The sequence below is a fragment of the Leptosomus discolor genome, chromosome 14 (genome assembly GCF_034619465.1).
Source record: "Leptosomus discolor isolate bLepDis1 chromosome 14, bLepDis1.hap2, whole genome shotgun sequence".
NCBI classification, from domain to species: Eukaryota; Metazoa; Chordata; class Aves; order Leptosomiformes; family Leptosomidae; genus Leptosomus; species Leptosomus discolor.
In genome coordinates, this window is record NC_141404.1 from 11443291 (window position 1) to 11464848 (window position 21558).

The 21558-nt window shown below is 37.2% G+C and overlaps 1 protein-coding gene across 3 annotated transcripts in view; it reads right to left on the minus strand.

Moving 5' to 3' along the window:
• The window catches only part of CLEC16A (C-type lectin domain containing 16A), a 187666-nt gene that overhangs the window by 128529 nt on the left and 37579 nt on the right, over positions 1 to 21558 (minus strand). For all 3 annotated transcript variants that reach the window (XM_086472795.1, XM_086472794.1, XM_086472793.1), the window contains exons 13-18: positions 19488 to 19610; positions 17752 to 17861; positions 17372 to 17416; positions 15869 to 15919; positions 13497 to 13625; positions 9797 to 9917 (exon numbers count right to left, since the gene is read on the minus strand). In XM_086472795.1, the coding sequence (XP_086328921.1) occupies positions 9797 to 9917; positions 13497 to 13625; positions 15869 to 15919; positions 17372 to 17416; positions 17752 to 17861; positions 19488 to 19610 (579 nt within the window). The remainder of the gene's footprint in view (positions 1 to 9796; positions 9918 to 13496; positions 13626 to 15868; positions 15920 to 17371; positions 17417 to 17751; positions 17862 to 19487; positions 19611 to 21558) is intronic.

Below are 21558 nucleotides of genomic sequence, written 5' to 3' on the forward strand. Positions count from 1 at the left end.
TGTGAAGAACTTCAGAGTTAAAAGTTTTGCACTTTGATGAAATGAGTTTATAGAGGAATATACAATCCTTGACAGAACTAGAATATATTCCCCCAATATACTCAGAGTTTACAAAGACACTTCAAATTTTATCTGTTCTGTGAAAAAATTATCTGCACCATACTCTCTACCTGAAATGTTTTTGACAACCTGTTGTGAACACATTGTTGAACAGTTTAAAATTAATTACTTCTGTTGCTCTTCACAATAAACAGCCCTCTGTCAGAAAGGCTCAGAATTACTTTCTCACTGTGTTTGCCATCTCTCTGTTGTCCAGTAGAAAGTCAGAACCTCAGTTCACACGAGTCCCTTCTCTTGGTCAGGAAGGATGCCACCACACCTCTTGAGCACAGGAGCACTGCTCTCATCAGGAACAGCAGAGAAGAGCAAAAATAACTCCTAAGACTGACTTGAAATCTCTGTTCCTGCAAGAAATACTAACCACTTTAAAAAAAGTATTCTTTAACGAATTTCTCACCACCTGTTTCAGATAAAGAAACAGGTCTCAAAGACAGTTTTAATGCTAAAGACTTTTTATAAAAGAAAAAGACTATGTCAAGATTTAATGAACAAAAAGGAAGATTCCAGGAAAAGGCAAAGAGGTTTCAGACAAGCTTGGAAAGAGGGGAAAAGCACAGAACTGTATACACATGAATTGAGAAGGCAAGGTAAACTGAGGAGAAAACCACATTTCAGAACATAAACCGAAGGATAAGTCATGTTAATGATGGTTTAGGTTGCGGGGTGGTTTGGTTTTTTGTTTGGGTTTTTTTTTTTGGCCACCTCCTCCCTTATTGAGATGAAAAATATGAGAAGTCTGTCTTTTAAAAAAATCACTTAAAAAACCTCATGTTGACATAAAGTACGTAGAACCATCACTAAGTGTGTGTGTGGGGGGGAAAGAACAGTAGTCAGACTGGGTTTGAGTATACTCAAAAATCTAGTCGAAGAAAGTAGCTAACAAATGCATTTACAAAAATAACATTTACTCTAGAAGTCATTTAGAATTTTGAGAGCACATCTTTTCCCCATTACTGTTCTTGGTAATTTTTTTCCCCTGAATAAGATTTATTTCTGTGCACCTCCAAAGAACTGAAAATCAGGAAAGACATATTGTAAATGTTAATCACACACAGGGTATTGCAACCAAGCAGAAGCACGCCTGCTGCTAAAAACTTATTTTCCTGTAAACATAAGACCACCAGATTACCTGGTTACCAGGCAGAGAAACTCTGTATTGCAGCATCATCTTCTTGAATTGTCTCAAGATTGTCACGCTGCACTTCTGACTTTTTTTTTTTTTTTAAATTTATACGTTGATCATTATTTTTTTAAACAGATACCAAGTTGTTAAATACAAAATCTGGCATTTGCTCCTACCAGGCAGGTGAATTTTAAAAATATTTCAACCCAGTACCTATAAATCTAACAGAGACAAAATCACTATCATAAGTAAAACATTAAATAATTAATGATTAGTAAACAATCACCACAGTCCTATTAAGCTCTTAAATATAAGATTTGGACACCACACACACACACCACAGATGCATTACACCACTAAGTCCAGAAAAAAATCTTGCCTCCTGATGATATCTGGTAACAAGCAGATGTTAGCATTTAAAAGGAGGATCTGCTGGAATTTCTTATAAAAGATGTGATTTCTTTTCAGATGCATACTAAGTTTCAACTTTGAACATAATCCATCTTCTTGTACCATGTGTGTTAGCACTCACCAACTTACTAGCGTAGGCTAGTGAAAAAAATTTAGTTGTCAGAATATCATGAAACCTTCCCACTCATCTCAGTGTTTCATGACCGTCTGGAAAATGCTCAAGACTAATGTTTACTAGCACCTGCGATGATGCAGGAAGACAAAAGGAGATATGAAATTCTGTTCTGCAGAGCATAAACCTAAAATTATTAGCTATTTTTGCTCAAACATTATTTTTTTAAAATCTTAAGTGTATATGTAATTCTTTCATATAAATGTGTGCATACAAATATAAAAAGCTTTTAAATAATTGCCCTTAGAAAGACATTTTGGTCTCTTAAATGCATTATGAAAATATTAAAGAAGCATAAAGGAAAATAAGCTGTCATTTCCATTTATCTAAAACCCACATGATTCTGCAGCAAATAAGAACTGATAAAAGCTTCAGTTTCAGCTTGTAATGACTATCTGGATTTTAACATTGGCATAACATTCAGACAGATCAGTTTTCAAATCAACAAATCAAATTCACTGATGTTTGCTTTACCATTATGAAAACAACGTCGAAAATCAAACACCTTCTTACAGAAAGTACCTAGATGTGACATTATGGAGAGAAAATAATTGAACTGTGTTGTTTATCAAGCTGTAAAACAAACTTCAGTGTCTGAGGGATGACAACATTGAACTGGAGAAGCACTAGACTGATTGCGTTATTTCGCTGTTACTGTACTCGGACACCAAAGGGAAAGGCTCTGTGCAAAAGAGAAAACTCACTTGCCAAATCTCTCAACTGGACAAAATTTGTAATGAATTCCTGAATATGACAATCCAGAAAGCAAATCAGAAAAGCTTCTGTGGAAAAAACTTTGCCAAGAGGAAGTATCTGCAGAAGCATGAGGAATCACAAAGAACTTGTTTTACATGCAGGTCCTCTTAACAGGACAATAACCTGGGAACAGTTAAATTTTTATCAGAAAAAGTATGCTTGTCTTGCTCCAAAATAATGTCTTTTTAAGACAGTATCTCACTTTTAAAGTCAGAAGAAACACACTCATGCGCCTCTGGAGATGGCTTAGCAACTGTACACTCTAAAAACCTCCAAAGCATCTAATTAACTTCAAAAATCCTGGTATTTCACTCACAGGAGTGTGATTATTTAGGAAACCAGGAGAATGGAGATCCATCTGTTCAACAGCATTACTCTTCACAGACTAAGCAACCAAAAGACTATGCAGAAGCATTTGCATCAAGAATGCAACAAATCAAGGATCTATCTGGGTGTTCCCATGAAGTACACCTAGTCGAAATTAGAGGATGTGACTCTGGTCATACACCTGCACTACATTCTGGCTTACTCTCCTTCCTCAAATACGATAACATATTTGGGAATGAGATAGACAAACCCCAAACATCAGTACTTCGGAAAGAAAACTAAACAAAAACCTCTTTTAGCATACTTAACTTAGTCTTGAAATTAAGTTATTTAAAAATATTCATATGAGTTAAAAGGTAAAAATTTTACTGTTATCTACCCACAGTGAAATCTCTTACTAAACTATAGAAGGAAGATTTCATTTGCCGAGGCAGTTTATGTTCAAATTAAAAGCTACTTAAGCAAATAAACTGAATAAAGTTTCATTTTCCTGACTATAGTGTACTATTTATGTCCACTGAACAGACTTGCAAAGTAACTAGTAAGGACTCAAAAGAGAAGTTATATTTTTTGGAAGGTATTTAATAGAATAAAAATTTATATGCCCTATGATAAAAACATCTTATCAAAGAAGATGAAGCCAGGGGTATCCAATAACTAGATAAGCAGCATCGAGCACAAATTGAGATACAGGAAATTCCACGAAAATATTGTGGGGAAAAAACAACAAAACCCCATAAACCTTTTTTATTGTGAAGGTGGTCAAACACTGAAACAGGCTGCCCAGCGATGCTGTGAAATCTCCATCCACAAGGATATACAAAACCTGACTCGTGAGGGCCCTGGGCAACTTGCTCTAGCAAGTTTTGAGCAGCGTGGTTAGGCTAGATGATTTCCTGAGGTTCCTTCCAACCTCAATTATCCTTTGATAAATTTTCCTCAAATCTTATTAAAAAATTGTTGACTACGACAGTCTTTAAAAGCCTGTATATTTGGCAGAGACAGAGTGAACAAGGAGACTTAACGATAGTGTTACATTTTTCAGTTTTAGCAAAGAAATAACGGTTTTAAACGTATCATCGTTTACCTCTTGGCCATGGCATTTAAAACATTGTCACTAACAGAATCAGCAGCCTGAAACCGAGCAGCAAGGCTGTGAATTTATTTGAGCTGCCAGTGAACTTCACACAAACACTGAGCTGTTGAATAAGATTAAAGAAGCCACCTACATGAGACACCTACAAACTCACATGCAACCTAAGGCAGGCAGTTATCACCTAATACATGAGTGCTTCAAAACTATTTACAGTAAAACACTGAAAAGTAACAGTATATATCATTCTGGCAGCAGCACACCCAGCAATATGGAACAAACCTTCTGTGGAATACCTGACTCATTTCTAAACGTACAGTCATACACAGTGCTGACAACCTTGCAACTACACTTAAAAGATTTACAATGAGCATATGGGCATCAAAATATTAAAATGCTGCTTTACAATAAACTTTAACCTTTCTCATCAAGCTCCAATAAAATACCAGCATTGCATTCATGCAAAAAAACCCCCAACATTTTGATAAGGTGAGTTTTGCAGGATTTTTCAAAATCAAAACAGTAACTGAAATAATTCCTGGATCTTGTTCATAACCTACTCCTTCGTGACACTATGTGTATCTGAACGAGCATAACCACTGGAGGCATCTCAATGTTTAGAAAAATTTGAAAAGTATTGTAATAATATAGATTGAGTAAAATTTGATCAAAAATATCTCCAGAGTGATAATTAAAAAAAAAGGCACACAACTATAATTTTTTGGGGTTACGTTTTGCCAATTGCCAAGTCTTTTCCCAAGATACAGCACCTATGTAATGGCACGTATCCTGCATACTTTATGCTGAAACACTGATATTCTTCTGTCTCTCTCTTGGGCAATGAAAAGACTTGAACTGGAAACTATGTCTTTATGCTACCACACACACTAGAGCATCATCACTGTACTACCTCAATCCAGGTAGTTTAAGCAATAATAGCAGTAATAAGTAGTTTAGAAAGTGTTACCAACCGAAATACATAAACTGATGCACATGTAAATGAGAACCTTCACTCAAAGGCCCCAATGATTGTAGAATATTTGCTAGTAGCCTTAAAAATATTAAAATTAAAAATAAAAATCACAAAACAACTCTGATGACTTTGAACAAAGAGTGTGCAATGTTGTAGGGGAGAAAGGTAAATGTCCCAAGGAAAATGTTAAAAAAACAAAACAACAGAACAAAGCAGGGAAAAGAAACAGCTAACATCAAACCCGTAATCATGGATACTCAGCAAGCGACTTGTTAAAATCACATAGTATCTATTTGCTGTGAGGATCATATCCAAGTATTTTTATCTGTGCTACACAGTATTATTTTAGCAATTTACTGACAACAAAAGCTCCTCCAAGGAAACACTTGAAACATGATCGTATTTTGTGGACACAGATAGGAGTGCTGCTTCTGTGGAACAGGTCTAACCTATCGACTTGAAGACTAAGTAAGTCTATGCCTTTCTAGCTAACCAGGAAAGAAGAGTCTTGCGAAGCCAACATATGAAACTCTGTATCAGGCACTGATTGTTCAAGACAGATTCTGACTCAAAGACAGGATATGAGAAAACTGAACAAGAAGGGCTTTTTGCAGCCCTTTTCAGTTTGTTTTGGTTTTTTTTTTTTTTTTTTTTTTTGAAATAGGCTAGAACTCTGTTCAAAATTTTGAGATCCCAGACTGACTGACTGCCTCCCTCTTCACAAACAGGCTGTTCTCACCAATAGTGGGGTAGGTGATATGTTTAACTGAACTTCTGCAAGTCTGTCAGCTGTAGAAAAGATTTTGTTTACTAATAGATGCTGAAGCATATGGAAAGAGTCATGCTTTGAAAAATCTATGGCTGTAATTACATATTTTGGTCCCAAACAAAGACTAAAATCTTCTATGAAAAGATCAGAAAGCAGTGAATACACCATGGCACAGAACCGGCATCATTATGTGGATGTTCTGTATTTAAACTTAAATAGGTAACAATAGCACACATAAGGAACAGACACAAGTGTAATACTCTTCAAGTGTGTAACACTTCTTAATACAATTCATACTGTTTGTGAAGTCTATTATCTGCACTAGATGTTTACTAAACAGTATCTCAGGAGTGTACCTGGAGCCACCAAAACATCTCTGCAAAAGGTTCAGGTTCAACTCTGATGTAATCTATAACAGCTTCCTGTCTGTCCACAGAATAGAAGAAACACATACACATATATTTGTGCATTCAGACATTCTGCAAGTCCTACATGGATCCTCCTGTCTTCTGATTTATCTCATACTGAAAACTAGTTTGGTAGTTAACACCTAGTTGGTAAAAAAACCAGTGATCTCAATTCTTAATCAAAAATTTTAATTTAAAAACATCAGCATGTTAACCACTAAGTTTCTGAAATAGATTATCTGGGGAAAAACATCCTCTTTTCAAACATTCCAATAGCAGTAACACACAATGAGAGCCAGCGATGCTTAACACATTATCTAGTTTTGACTGACATGTCCCCTTCCAGGAGAAGCAGTTTAGAGAGGTTTCTTTTCATTGACCACTATTTTAGCAATTAATCTGTCATTACAGACATGTAATAAAAATTACACATATCAAAGTGAAGTATTAATAATCTATGGTCTAAACTACATGTTCCAAGAAAAGGATACCTCATATTCTGTGTAAAAGCAATGAAATGAAAAGTCATAGACACCTTCAATGAACTGCACAATACCTGCAGTGCAGTCCACTAATTTTTATAATGACAGCGGTCAGCATTTCTCTAGACTAACAGATAAGCAAGGAGAAAAGGTGTTATTTTCCGGGTTTTTTTGGGGGGTGGGGGGGTGAGGAGAAGGAACAAATAACATTTGGAAACAGTATTTCAATCAGACCTACATTTTGTTCAATATGTTATTAAAAACCCTAATGACTACTTCATAATCGCATTTCCAGTTAACTTAAGAAAACCACTTTTTTTTTTTTTTCAGTGGAAGCTGACTCATTATTTCATCTCACCCTCTGAAAAAGAGCCAACATCACAATAAATACCTAAGTCACTGAAACAGGAAACTGAGTTAATTCTATTTCACTAATCCTTCAGCAACCAACAGTAACTAAATTTTGGACATAATTTTTTACCTGATAACTAACAATTGCACAATTTAATTAACATCTTATGCTGTTCATCCTCTTTGGGAAAGCTTTTCAGGAAAGACCAAAAGTAGAGTATGCATTAAGCTCATTCCACTTAATTCACCAAACTAAAGCAGTATCAGTAGGAAGAGGACAGAATACAACTATTGAAGAACACATTTTAAAAAGTCTTTTCCCTGAACATTTTCTTAAATCTTTTAAATAATACAGAAATTCAACAAACAGGAATTGTGGTGACTCAACTGTCAGTCTTCCACACCATCGGCCATGTAACTACCAAAAATGCAAACACCAAACTGATATCTTGGTATCTTCTCAACCATTGTAGCCTAACGCTTACATTTATTTAGTAAAAGCCTGTCCACATCCTATAGCTTGTAGACATATTTTTAGAAGCTCAGTTAACTCTTTGATAGCATTCTTTCCACATTTATAGATAAATTAGTAAATTCTCAAAACCTTTCACTGCTCTAAGCTGCATGGCTTGGACTTTATGCCAGAGGGACTGTCCTCTGACATTTTCAGTATTGCAGACAAATATATTTTCTAAAAATTAAATTTAATATTTTTTAATAATTTTGAAATAGAATTTATTTATTTAAGGTTTAATCTGGATTTCATCCACCAAGCTACTGCACAGCAGCTCTGATATCACAAAATTGTTGCTCAGCTCACTTGAGTTCAGTGTTTCCTCTTCACTCAGATAATTAACATTCTTGATGGACTTGATAATATCTCCAGGGAAGGAGACTCCACAGCCTCCCTGGGCAGCCTGTTCCAGTGCTCTGTCACCCTCAGAGTAAAGAAATTTTTCCTCATGTTGAGGCAGAACTTCCTGTGCTCCACTTTGTGCCAACTGCCACTTGTCCTGTCACTGGGCACCACTGAGAAGAGCCTGGCCCCATCCCCTTGACACCTGCCCTTTGGAGATTTATACGTGTTGATAAGGTCCCCTCTCAGTCTTCTCTTCTCCAGGCTAAAGAGCCCCAGGTCTTTCCTCATAGGAGAGATGCTCCAGTCCCCTCATCATCTTTGTGGCCATCTGCTGGACTCTCTCCAGTAGTTCCCCGTCCCTCTTGAACTGGGGGGCCCACAATTGGACACAATACTCCAGATGTGGCCTCACCAGGGCAGAGTAGAGGGGGAGGAGAACTTCCCCTGGAGATACTCAAAACTCACCCGGACACAGCTCTGTGCAACCTGCTCTAGGAGAACCTGCTTTAGCTGGGGGGTTGGACTAGATGATCTCCAGAGGTCCCTTCCAACCCCTGCCATTCTGTCATTCTGTGATGCACAAAGAAGCGTCTGATATACTGGACATAATCCCGTAACACCTACTAGGGCAACTGTTTTTTCAGTTGGAGTAAGAAAGACCAACAAGCATTTAAACATCGAGAAACAAACAAAAAAAAACCATCTGAAACATCAGCCTTTTTTTTTTCCTTCTTTTGTAGAAAAAGAACCTTCAAAAATTAAAACCCTTGCAAATACACACACTTTATTTTAACAATCATATGCCTTCTAAAACTACGAATGGTATCTGCAAGTTCTTAATAAGACAACTGCCTGAACAAAAGTTAACTACTTATCAGCTAACACCAATATGTCAAATTCTTCTAGGTCTTTTTTACAAGAAATGGACTTAATAGTATTTATATTACTATGCACTTTCTTTTCAATTCTAGAGTAAAACCACTCTTCTCTACATATTTTAAACCTTTAAACAAAGAGCAAATGTCTCACACTATAGTAAGATTAACTTAAAACATGACAAGTTACTGTTTCTTAAACAATGTCAGTGCTGGACACAGTAAAACTACAGCTTTATGATTTAGGTCAGAGTTACTCCAGAAATTACACTGTTTAGTAACACATAAGGTCAGCTAGAGATGCACATTTTCATGTTAAATGAACACAGGTATACTGAATTTGCAAATAGCATACTTCATGATTCTATTTCTTCCAACTTTTTTTTATTTGTTCAGTATGGAGAGTGCAGTAGAATTCTATGATACTGCAGAAAGAACGTACTTTGTCTTTACTTCGTAAGTACTACTTAATACCACAAGGTCATTCTGGGCATTACAGACTGATTCCCCTTGAGAATAGCTCAGCATCCTGGTCAATTAAAATGGAGTAAAAGCTTCCATAGGCCCACTTTAAAGTGGCTGAAGAGATGTGAAGAAAAAGAACTCCAGGGTGGGGGTGTGCATGATGATGACCAAACCTGAGTATCAGTAAAAAAGCACAGTGTATCTCTTGGAGTAATTCCCTCCATTCTCTTAAGTTCATGAATGGTCTAAGTGTATTTTGAATAGGTGAAAGAATATAAGAAAATCCTCCTAGGATCAGTTCATTCAGAAAACTAACATATCAGGAAACCAGATGAAGGACTCCAAATACTTTATGTGCTAGTATTTAAACTGTGGAATATTTGTTAACAGTCTCTTTAAAACAAAATAAACAAACACCCCCCACTCCCAAAAAATCCCACCAACTCAAGAAGCATCCCAAATCCAGTAGAAGATAAACTTAATACAATCATCCTTGGTAGTCAATTACACAAACAAGATAGCTACTTGGGGTTTTTAATTTTTTTTTTTAAAAAAAAAAAGCCAGCAATTTTTCTATGTCTCAGACTACTTAGGAAATTGAGAGACTACTTACTCAAGTCAAGAACATCATCTGTCTTTATCAGATCTTCCTCCCTTGTGAGTGGTAACTGAGTTTCTGGCTCATCTCGCAAGTGCAGTGATAGAGAACGGAGCATAAAGAAAACTCTGATTGCCTTGAGAAATTAAAAAAAGAACATTAAAGGCTGCTGCACTCAGTACTAGATATTTTAACAGAATCTTACAAATGCATACTCACTTTTACAAACCCCGCGTTTGTTGTCATGCAGGAAATCTACTTTTTATTTTGAGAAAGTAGAATGTAATTTCAAAGTTATTTAAAAAAACAATATGGAAGAAGTTGAAACATGCTATTTATTTTAATGAACCAGAAGCAGCAGAGCTTTTATCCCGCTGGCACACTGACACAGATTGTGACCTACAGGCAAACGATTACAGGAGTTGTTTAAGCAAAAACAATCCTAGATTATTTTTTTTAAGCATTATTTTAAGACTGACTGTATTTACACTACTTGAATGCTACAGAAAACTACACAATCAACCTTCAGCGACTCTCACATTTTGAACTTACAGAGTAATAACTTTTCTGGCTGAGTCTAGCTAAGATGTCTAAACGTTTGAGAGAAAACAGTGGGGATTTTTGAGTTTTAATTCTCCACATTCATCGAAGCATTCTCAGACAGCTTCATCTATATTTTCCAAAGGTCTACATGAGGGCAGAGCATTCTGAAAGCTGCACCAGTCCCAAGGAACCTTCAACAGCTGCTCTGCAAAATTAATATTCTTGTTTTGACTTAGAAATTAATGACATATGGTATGTAAAGATTAAAGTGCCAAAGAACAATCATTTTATTAGATACATTTTGAAAGGCACCATTTATAATCCTCTTCCACTACAAGAACGGTGTTTTCAGTATAGCAAAAGAAAAATAATTTTTTGTTACTTCCAGTGTTTTGTTTTTTAAAAGAGTTTCCTACACAGTAATTCTGTGGCATGCTGTAAATTAACTCCTGCCTTACAGTAAAAGCATCGAATTCATGGAACAGCTGCATTGCCCAGGGACTCCCAGATTTCAGGAAGTACTGAGAAAAACAAATCTAAACTGCCTTAAGGCAAACCCCTTCACTCCTCTATTTTTAAAAATCCACAGAACTGTGGCTCCCATGAACAAGAAACGTGTGTGCTTGGCCAGCTATCATACTGGTGGTGCTTTCAGAAAGTTCTGGCAGAACAGGGATGAAGAGAGGGACGTCATGTATGTGACTCTTCCATTAACTGATGGCAGAGCAAATTAATTTGGTATGCTGTTGAAATCTAATAGGGTAATATGATTATCCATAGCAAAGATCTCAAGGGTATCTGTATCTCCTGGACAGAGCATTAATCTTCCTCATGTACATTCTCTATAAAACTAACGTCACATCTACAAACATGTCATCACATTTACTGCAGAATAATCTACAGGAGTAGGAAAGAAAATTAAAACTTTAGCCTTTGCAAGAAAAAAAAACAAACCAACTTCAGATGAAGAGGGAACTACATTGTGCTTCCTACAATACCGAAAGCCCTCAGTTTGCCAGCCATATCAATATAAACCCAGAAGCATGTGATTCATGACTTCCTATAATGTTTTATTTGATCTCAATAAAACAGCAGAGCAGTTGAGTGGCCCAGAATTTTTTTCAGATGACTTCTGTTTTCTTGGTTAAGTAGAAACAAATACAAATTGCTACCTATACTAAAGAATTACGTATTATGACGACATATACTTTGTGCTGATTCCTTCATTTCTATATTGCGCGTACCATGTGCAAAGAGCAATTTGCAGGGAAACCTACCAGTATCTTATTACATTCCCATGAAATAGCGTTCTTACAGGTAGTTCAAAACCTTCTCTCAAAGTCTTTTCTTGCTATGTACTCCAAGGTACAGAGTTCAAGACCTATTCCGTTCATTACTTTCCAAATAAGTGCATAAATGAGTTGGAATTGTTCTGTGACTGGTAAGCAGTGCCATCTTTATGACTATAGAAATCAGAAGGAAGAGATGACACCAACAAGCAGCAACTGCACTATCAACAATTCAAAAGAACATCTGATTCTGGGCAGAAGGCTTGATCCAGCAGTAGTAGCTGACTTCAGAAAGCAGCTTAACAACTTCTGGTCCTTTTAATGTTTTAAGTCAGAGGAGGTGGCTGTCTGGATTTTGGAAGTGTGCCTTTGATAACTTCAGAGACATCTATTTCTGAGTGTTCCTCCTAAAGTTGTTAAGACAAAAAGATCTGCCACTTAGAGGGACTTTCTATATCGAAAGAAGTGAAAGCCTAAAGAGATCTGATATCCAACAGCGAAGAACTCACGATATAATCAAAGTACGGGACTTCTTCACTTGCTAGTGAAATAAAACTTGAGAACTTTTTTTAGAATCATGCCATGGGATGTTCAGGATTGAAGCACTATCCGTCTGAAGCTATCAGCAAAAAGGACCTCCAGCAGCAGCAGCAATGTCACAAGATACACCTGAAGTTCAGCATATTGTTACGGCAAGTCAGCCTAAGAGAGGCAGCTTAGCTGGAAGAAAACAGCACAGGAATTCCAAGAAATTCTAAAACTTCTAGAGCAATGTGATCAGGGGAAGGAGGACCAACAAGGAAGCATTCTGGGAGTTCTTACTGATGAGAAAGACCCTTCCACCCCAACGAATTTACAGAAATTTTAATTTCCACTGACAGAAGTTAAGCCATTCCTTATTCAGCACACGAAAAACCATGGAGCAGTCAGTTTCCATTAACATGCACTTCAAGTGTCATTCTGTTAAATGCCTCAGAGAGAATTCTAGGAAGCATTTTTGCTTTCTAAGAACAATACTTTTCAAGATGATTCACTGTACTTTATCAAACTTAACTTGCTGTGAAAACAAAAGTTGTGTGGCTTATAACATGTAATGAACACACAGGTTTTCAGAAGATTCCTGGAAATATGCTTTTTCTTCAAGAGTATGTGAATATACTTACATATGCACTTACATAAAATGCAAAGCTACGTGAAGAACAGCATTTTGCAAACAATAGTGTCGTACAGTGATCTATCTTTAAGACTTACTGGCACTCCAAGGCTTACAGGACGCCGCCAGATAAGGGCCAAGAACTGACTATTCCAAGACTGCTGATAATGACGTTGTTATTCAGGTCAGTACCACCTCTACAGACTGTATCAGTCAAAACCAGATATTTTGCTATTTTTCTCCTCACTCTCAAGATCTCTATCATTAATTACTTTTCAGCAAGATGAACACTCCCGAGTAGATTTTTTGCTATGTCTAGCAACACAAGCAATATGAAGCCAGCCAGCCTTCCAGTGGAGATTCTTACTATAAGAATATAATGAAAGATAGACTGAAATACCAGATCACGAAAGGAAACTGACAATATATTAATAAGCGTCACTAAAATGCCTTTTAGCATTTCTCCACAGTCTAAAACATTAAAACTCCAGCACAAGAACATATTAAATTGACTAGACACAAGAAATCATAGAGAAAAAGTTTCTCCCCTGGGACAGGTAAATACTATCTACTCTACACACAGGTCTGTCTTCTTCAAGTCTTTATGATTTTATGGATGAAGCTTCCAATGAAGCAGCTTGCAAGGAAAAATGTTTGTATTTCTAGAACTGTTCAAAGCCTTTGGCATCATTCTGTCATGAACAAATGTAAGAAAAATAGTCTTACTCACTCTTCGTGTTCTTTCCACGTCTCCACAAGGTAATCTTTTCACAAAATCAATACCAGTCAGTGGTGTCCCCGTTGGAGGCAACAAGATTGAGGCATCCATCATCAAGTACTCTACATTCATGGGTTTAATCTATAAAAATATTTTAATATTGATTACTACATAGAACAATAAGCATTTGCATCTTTACTTTCAAATACAACTCATGGTTGCATATTTTAAGAGGAAGAAATTGTTACAGAGTTCTGAGAATTTTTAATACCATCTATCTTATTTAAAGCTCCTTACATCCAATCTCTATTTTATATTTGCTCATCATTCCCTAACACACTGTTGAAGTTTCCATACTTAAAACACAGGAAAAAACTCTGAAAGATTACAGAAGAAAAGCTATTTTGTAAGTACTAAAACCCCAAAGTCTGCCACATTTGCTTGTGATTTAAAGTAATTACAAATTTGAGTCAAAACTTAAAATCAAAAGTTTCCCATTTCTTTTTCGCTCCAAAAACCACTTTCTAGTGTCTAACAATGCAGTAACTTTCACACTAGACAACGCCCTTAAATCTTGCCTCTAACAGAGTCTCTCTCTTACATGGCTGCTTATTTTCATGAATAAATGATGTCTGAAATATCTATCCTTCTCTACCTTTGGGCAATTATAGAAGTTCTATTATAAACACATTCACTGGAGACACGAGCTTCTTTTGGACAGAAAGCCAGCTGGAACAGCTAAAACATAAAAGCCCTTCCCACAGCTTGTATGATATTCTGCATAGCAGAAAAATGCAGACATGCAGGCATTTCAAAATAGTCAACTGCAACTGGAAGCATTCCTTGCCACTTTGCCCTGGTCAGGTACCATAAATGAAGCAGACTCAAACAAGGTCCAGAATTTTCATAGTGCAGTCTTGAACTGCTGCCTTTCACACATACAAACTCAAAAATAGCCTGTAGCCAGTTTTTCTGATCTCAGAACAATCTTCAGTGCCTAAAACATTGGATTAACAAATGCAATTCATCTGTAGAAAGATACAGAAATCTACCTAGACAATGAGAATAAATGAGAACACAGCACTAAAATTTCTAACAAGTAAATAATTACTTCAGGTGCAATTCACATGAGCGTACACGTGTTTAAACAGCATTTTATATCATGAAGACAAAGAATGTTAAAAACAACCCTTTGCCAAAAGCAAAAATACTGACTACAGTGTTCAATTTACTTGCTCCTTTGAACTTGTTCTCATTTATCATTACTGAAGACACTTTTCCCTTTCTTTGTCATTCATACAGACCAAGTATATACTTCTGCCTCCATAGAAGCTCTGTATCATGTTATTTACACAACTGATATCATCTTGTCAGACGAGCGTTACCTAGCACTTAAATCAGCCTGTCCAGCAAGTCATTTGCTAGCTAGGCAAATAAGTATGCTTCAAGGAAAACAAAGTTCAAGTTGCAGGGTGCAGCCCTGTCTTATGGTAAATGAAACAAATGCAGTCTCAGAAATCGAGATACAACAGAAAAACCTACATATATACTGAACTTGTAACATAAAAATGATGCTAGCATTGGTACCACTTCTCAATCTAAAAGTACAACAATATTTAACTGCCAAGAAACTAAATGTTTCACTAAATATTTCTATCATTTAGGCTGGTAAGATATGTGCAGGATGCTTCCCATACTAAAAGACTTATTGCAACACACCAGCTACAGATCGTGCTTTTTCAAAAAGACAACTAGTGGCTGCTCATTAAATCCCTGTACCACTGTGGAAAAAACACCTGTAACTGACTACCCAAACCATTTTTATCTGAATTGAAACTAATTGTCTGTTTCAATTTTCACATTAGAAAACATGCTTACAAGTTAAATACAAACTGTCTGAGATTAAGCTTAGCAATCTTAAAATTTTCACAGCTGGTACTGCAGCACAGGCAGTACCTCTCCTAGATGAGACAAAGGCCCCAATATTTGCTTGCTGGAACCCTGTTCTCTACCAGTAAGTAAAGCAGCACCACTCAAAACTGAAACCTTGCTGGGTTTCAGAAAGATATAGGAAGACTTTCATATTGTTTAGTAACTAGAAAAAAATCCGATGTCTCATTTCCCAAGAGAAAGTCATTTTTGTATACTCACTTTCAGAAAGTAATGGGCTTTTGTTTAATAAGTAGCTGTGAAATTTCACATAAACGATTTATGTAACTGCAGGCACAACTCCTCAGACACAAAAAACTCCACCCACATTTTGCTATTCTACTCCTGGAAATAAAGATACCAGCATTCTCAGCAGTTATCAGTAAGTACTTGTTCTTGCTTCTGTGTTGTAGCTGGGTTTGAGGATTTGGCAGGGCAGAAGGGGTGTCACTTACTGTCATACTCCGGTATTCATCTTCAAACATATCCAGAAAGATTTCTTCTCCCTTTCAAAATAAAGGCAATATGGACCTATCGTTAATCCTTATGACTGTGGAGCCATGCTTGTTTGGTTTTGTTTAACTACATACTGGGTGTTCCCGTCCAGGACCCGGCAGCAGCGCTGCAGGGTGGACTCTGGGAGGAGAGCTTGGGGCTGCCCAGTGCTGGACACAGCCAGTTCCAGCTGTTCCCAACAGTCTCACTGCAGGGCACAGCTGAGCCCTTCAGCAACACTGATGGCACCTCTAGGAAAACACATTTCAGAAAGGGAGAGAGATTCCTCTGCAGGCTGTGGAGAGGACCATGGTGGAGCAGACATCCACACCACAGCACCAGAGCAGGTGGATATACCCTGAAGAAACTGCAGTCTGTGGAGGACCCACAGTGAAGCATGTTTTTTTTCCTGAAGAACTGCAGCCCATGGAGGAGCAGGGAAAAAGTGTGAGGAAGAAGCAGCAGCAGAGATGAACTGTTATGGACTGACCCCCATTTCCCATCCCCCCTGCACCACTCAGCACGGGGAGAAGGTAGAAGAATCAGGAACAAGGGAGCAGAGTTCAGCCTGGGAAAAGGGAGAGAGGTGAGGGGAAGGTGGTGTTTTAATTTGTCTTTGTTTCTCACTCTCTAGATTTATTTTATTTGGCAATAAATTAGTTTTTGCCAAGTTGGGTCTATCTGCCCATGAAGGTAATTGGTAAGTGATCTCCCCGTCTATTTCAACCACACAATTTTTTCATCTTACATCCTCCCTCTATCTTGTTGAGGAGGGTGAGAGAGAGAGCAGCTGGGTGGATGTCTGGCAGCCAGCCAGGGTCAACTCACCACAAGTTGCTTATTTTTTGTAAGCCACATTGAGAAAACACTCTTCAAGAGAATTCTAACAAAAATAGGAAGAGATTTTAGACACTTGAAATCTGTTATGGATGTACTGCTCCTTATACAGAAGTTAACACCTAGGGCTAAAGATTTTACTTCTCTCATAGTTTACAATACAAAAAAAAAAAAGGCAGCAAAAAGCTGCAGAGGTCTCTAATAAGAAAAAAGATTAAGTATAATTTTAGATCATCATTTCAGATAAGAAACAAATAAAGTAACATCAAAAAGAAACACATTCCATACTAGTGTAAATGATAAAATCCCAGAAATGTTGTAATAGTGTTCAGTTCCATGAAATACATCGCAGTTGGAACAAAAGCACATGACTGCTAACTTGACCTCCAGTACAAACACTGCGAGACTTTTAACAGCCTTTTTGTGCCATATGTCAGTGTGGTATGGGAAGGGCAGGAAAGGAGAGGAATCATCTAAAGGTTCTTCTTCATTCTCTATCACAAATATGGAGTTCTCATCTTAAAAAAAAGTGCTGCCTTGGGCACTATACACAGACTGGGCTGCAGACTTCCTTCTAGTTCCATGTTACGTAAAGGGCTTTTTCTTACAGCATTTTGCATACATACCTTATAGAAACGACGAAGGAGATGAACACTTTCTTCCCTCGCACCCTAGAAAACATAAAATAACTGTGTTTCAGTGAGTAAATATAACAGTTACTCAAAAGTTACACTTCAAATAACACCCAAAAACTCAGAGCAAAACATTAAACATAACCCTGCTTGAGAAGTTAGAGTTTAAATAGCAAGGTAACAGCAAAGCTGAGAGCAGAACATGGGGTATTGATTCTTTATGTTCACTGCAAAGCCACCAATGGAAACTTCTAGAAGGTCAGATTTCACACTTATGCATATTGCAATCAGAAGGGAAACAAATTTATTCAACTATACTACAAGACTCAAAGACATGTAATGCTGTGACTGGTAATTTGACAGAAAATACTTACCTCAAGGCAAGCAAGGTGAACATCTTTTATGATGCTGCCATTTTTAGAAAACACAAGCTGCTTCAGCAACAGGCAGCCAAGTTCTAAAGTTGCCAAACGGATTTTTCCATCTATGAAGAGAAAATACACAAAACTGTAGCAGTTTAGGTATTGCTATTCTCATTACCCAATGTTCTTAAATGTTTCTACTCTTCTCTGCAATTGTCAAACTTTGCTCCTCTATCATAAACACCCTGTCTGACAAGGATGAGTCCTGATGCTGGCTTACAATGCTGACGGCTATAAAAAAAAACCTCAACAAAACAAAAAACTGGAAGAGTAGTTTAAAGCAGAAGAAAATTTAAAGTAGAACCATGCAATAAGAAGTCAATAAAGATTAAAACTATTAGAAAAGAAGCCAAAACCAATGCCTTTATCAATCTGAAGCACAGGTTGAATTACACTACAATTACGTAAGAATCACAAACGTTTGGCATGGATAGTGTACAAGATGAAATGAAGTTTTGTATATAGCACATTAAAAAGGCATAGCTTTTCCATAGAGAAAGTCCAAAGGATTCAGATACAGCCTGGATGTGAGAATCTAGAGAAGTCAGAGTGAAAGAATGCATTGAGATTTTAAGCTTATAGCTTCAGAAGGATTTAAAAAAAAAAAAAGGTACTAGAAATGTACAGTCTGAGCTCAGTGATCAATACTAAGACAATATACCCAAGAGACAGACATCTTAGCTTTTGACCCCAACTCCTATCTACTATTTTACATTGGCACCATGCTGCCAGAAACTAAAGATACAAAGGTCAGTACCCCCAAAAAGAAGAGAAAAGGAGGTGTTCTACATAGCATCTAGCAAGCTTAACAAACCCCACAATATTTCCAACCCTCCCCTGAAGTTTAAACAAATTAATTTCTTCATCTTGCACTCTTTCCTTTTGCAGTATGTACGACCTCTTTACACATAAACATACTTTTAATCTGTGACTGGCACATCAGCATAACAAGTTAATACTCTGTTAGATTAGTCTTGTGAGTCAAACAAGCATTGGATTTTATTCTGCAGACAGTCAGGAATTTGATAGTGTGCCAGTTTCAGGGGAAAACCAGTTCCACTACTTTGAAGTTTTAAAAGGGGAAGTGCAGGGAGAAGAGCTGTGGCTCGAACAAAAATTGTTTCTGTGGTCACTGAGCCTTATATCCATCATTTCACAAAAAAGTGGAAGTCAGGAAAATACCCCACGTTTTCTGCAAAACAGTTCAGAACTGAAAAATCAAACTGCAACTAAAAAGAAAATCTTGGGAAAATTTGCTATCACCTCTAGAGAGAAATAGCTATAAGCAAATAGTACCATACAGTTTTCAAGACTTACTTTTACAAGCAAACATGCTGCAGATCATATCTGCAGGATGAAATCCTACATAAAGCTGAAAACACTGTAAATCTCATCATTTGTGTTAATTCAAAACCACAGAAAATAGGAATTAAGACAACAGATCCATGTACAGTTCTTAGTAAAAAAACAACTATTCGTCAGAAAACCAGTTTGTGGTTCCTCAACAACCAAGGGAACCTGACAGTTGTCTTTCACAGACCATATCCACTTATTGTTCATCGAAAAGCATGCTAAACAGATGCTTTTGCCTCAAAGAGAAGAGGCTAGGTAGTTTTTTGTTTTTTGTTTTTTTTTTTAATTTCAAAAATTTCAGCTTGGCAAGAAAACAAATATTGGAAAAGTGATACCTGGTTGTGCAGCGTAATTCATGATCCTGATGAGCCCTTCTGCAAGTACATGATTATACGAATTTCTCTCTTCAGCATGCTGAGCTGGAAGCTGAATTCTCTCCAGCTTGACTGGGTCAATTCCTTTTGTGGGGGATGAAGAAAGAAAGGTAAATTAGAAAACGGGAATATGCTTAGAGAGAAGTATTTAATAGATCGTAGCAGTTTTCTCCAAAGAGTGTAATTAGCAATACAAAACTGGGCAGGTTAGTTTGAATTTCTATTACAAGAAAAAGGAGGAACAACAGAAAGACCACATGCATCACTGAAAAATCTCAGCCTTAAATAGAGCCTCCTGGGTGAAGACACTCAAATTCCAAAGCGGTTGGTGACATCTAAACCATTTTGCTGCATGTGAACTCCTCTTTGCATCTAAATCAAATCAAAGTCAAGCCATACATCTGAAGAGCATAAAGGCTAAAAGGGAAAAGATGAAAGTCTGATTTGAAATTCTGCTTTGGTACCAAGTGATCAGTTCATATATGTTTTTAAAATATAGGAATTTCATTTTGTACCTAGTACCTCTTATTTAATACCCTCCCCAATGCAAGTCACAGACTCTCACTGACTTCTTGTATAAGGGAAGTAAACCCTTCTTTCTTCAACCTATTTCTCTAAAATAGCAAAGTTATTTCTCAGAATAGACCAGTTACTGTAAGACCTCTTAGAACAGAATACAGTTATAGATTGCTGAGGATGTCCCTGTCCTTGTTCTAAAGAACAGTAAACAACCTCATAAACCAGAAGACGACTATTGTGGTTTACAGTTTCTTCTAACCCTGAACTTGTAGTTAACTCTACATAACAATGCCATTTGTGATACCTGATCTATTTCTTCACTAAGTGTATGTATTTGGAAGATTAATGTTAATTGTTTGAAGATTAAGGACACAGATTCAAATGTTGTCTGTCATGAGACTGACAAAAGGGGTGGCAGGGAAGCAAGCATTTAAGGAACCGGGGCAATGAGAATATTAGTGTTCAAAGCAATCTAACAGTTTAGTAAAGAGCTACCGTTTTCCTTCTGGAAAGGAAAGCTGCTTGCGAGTAACATTTCTTAGAGAATATCTATATGCAGATGAAGCTCTCACAGAAGGACATGGTCATTAACAAGCAGAAAACCATTAATTCTGTGGCCCCCAAGGCCAAAAGAAGTCTATTACAGGGCACAAGAGGAGTGGGTTGGTGAAAGACAGTGGAGACCAAAACTGGATGTAATTATCTGTCTAGCACCTAAGATCTAGGGTCAAGGATAGGGGGAGAAAGGAAAATAGCTTCCAAAGAACAACAGACTAATGTAAATTGTTGACAAGGAAAGCCAATGAGTACAGCCTAAAGAATTTTTAATTTAGAGAGGGCTGATGCGATCACTCAAGAACGGAGCATAGATTTTGAACCCGTAAATGCCTAAAAGGTATCTCCAGTTTTAGGGCCAGGATACTTGTAGTCTCTTAAAAGGTAGGTATTTCACTGCCTGCTGTATTTCTCCTGGTAACCCTGGATGTTGTGTGAAAAATAAACAGCACAAAGACTGCTGAAATTAAGCAGCAAAAGGCTGGATCTGCTGCAATCCTCACTGTTTACAACAATACTATAGGTGTAAGCAAACCATCTTTGAAACAAGAGAGGAGACCAGATTTTTTTTCCTGGGAACAGGATATTGAAGAGTGACTGAAAGCAAATACAGTGGGCTGAAGGACTATGGTCTTGAACAGAAGACCTCCTTAAGAAATACATTCCTAGAGTGCAGGCTTAGTTCTTTACAATGACATTGAAGGACTTCCAAGGACTCTCTGAAGCTACAGCAGTTACAACTAATGATCTTGGCTATCCACAGCTTCAACTAATGAAAGTTAAGAGAAGAGAATCCATCTCTGACATCAGGGTTTTCTAGCACAGGGATGCCCAAAAGTCCCTCGGGGAAGGACATTTTCTGGCAGAAGTATATTGGTTGCAGGGTGGGGGTGGGAAATAAGAGATGCAAGTCAGAGAGGGCTAGATGGCAAGACTGTGGTGCTATCTTTGGTGATAT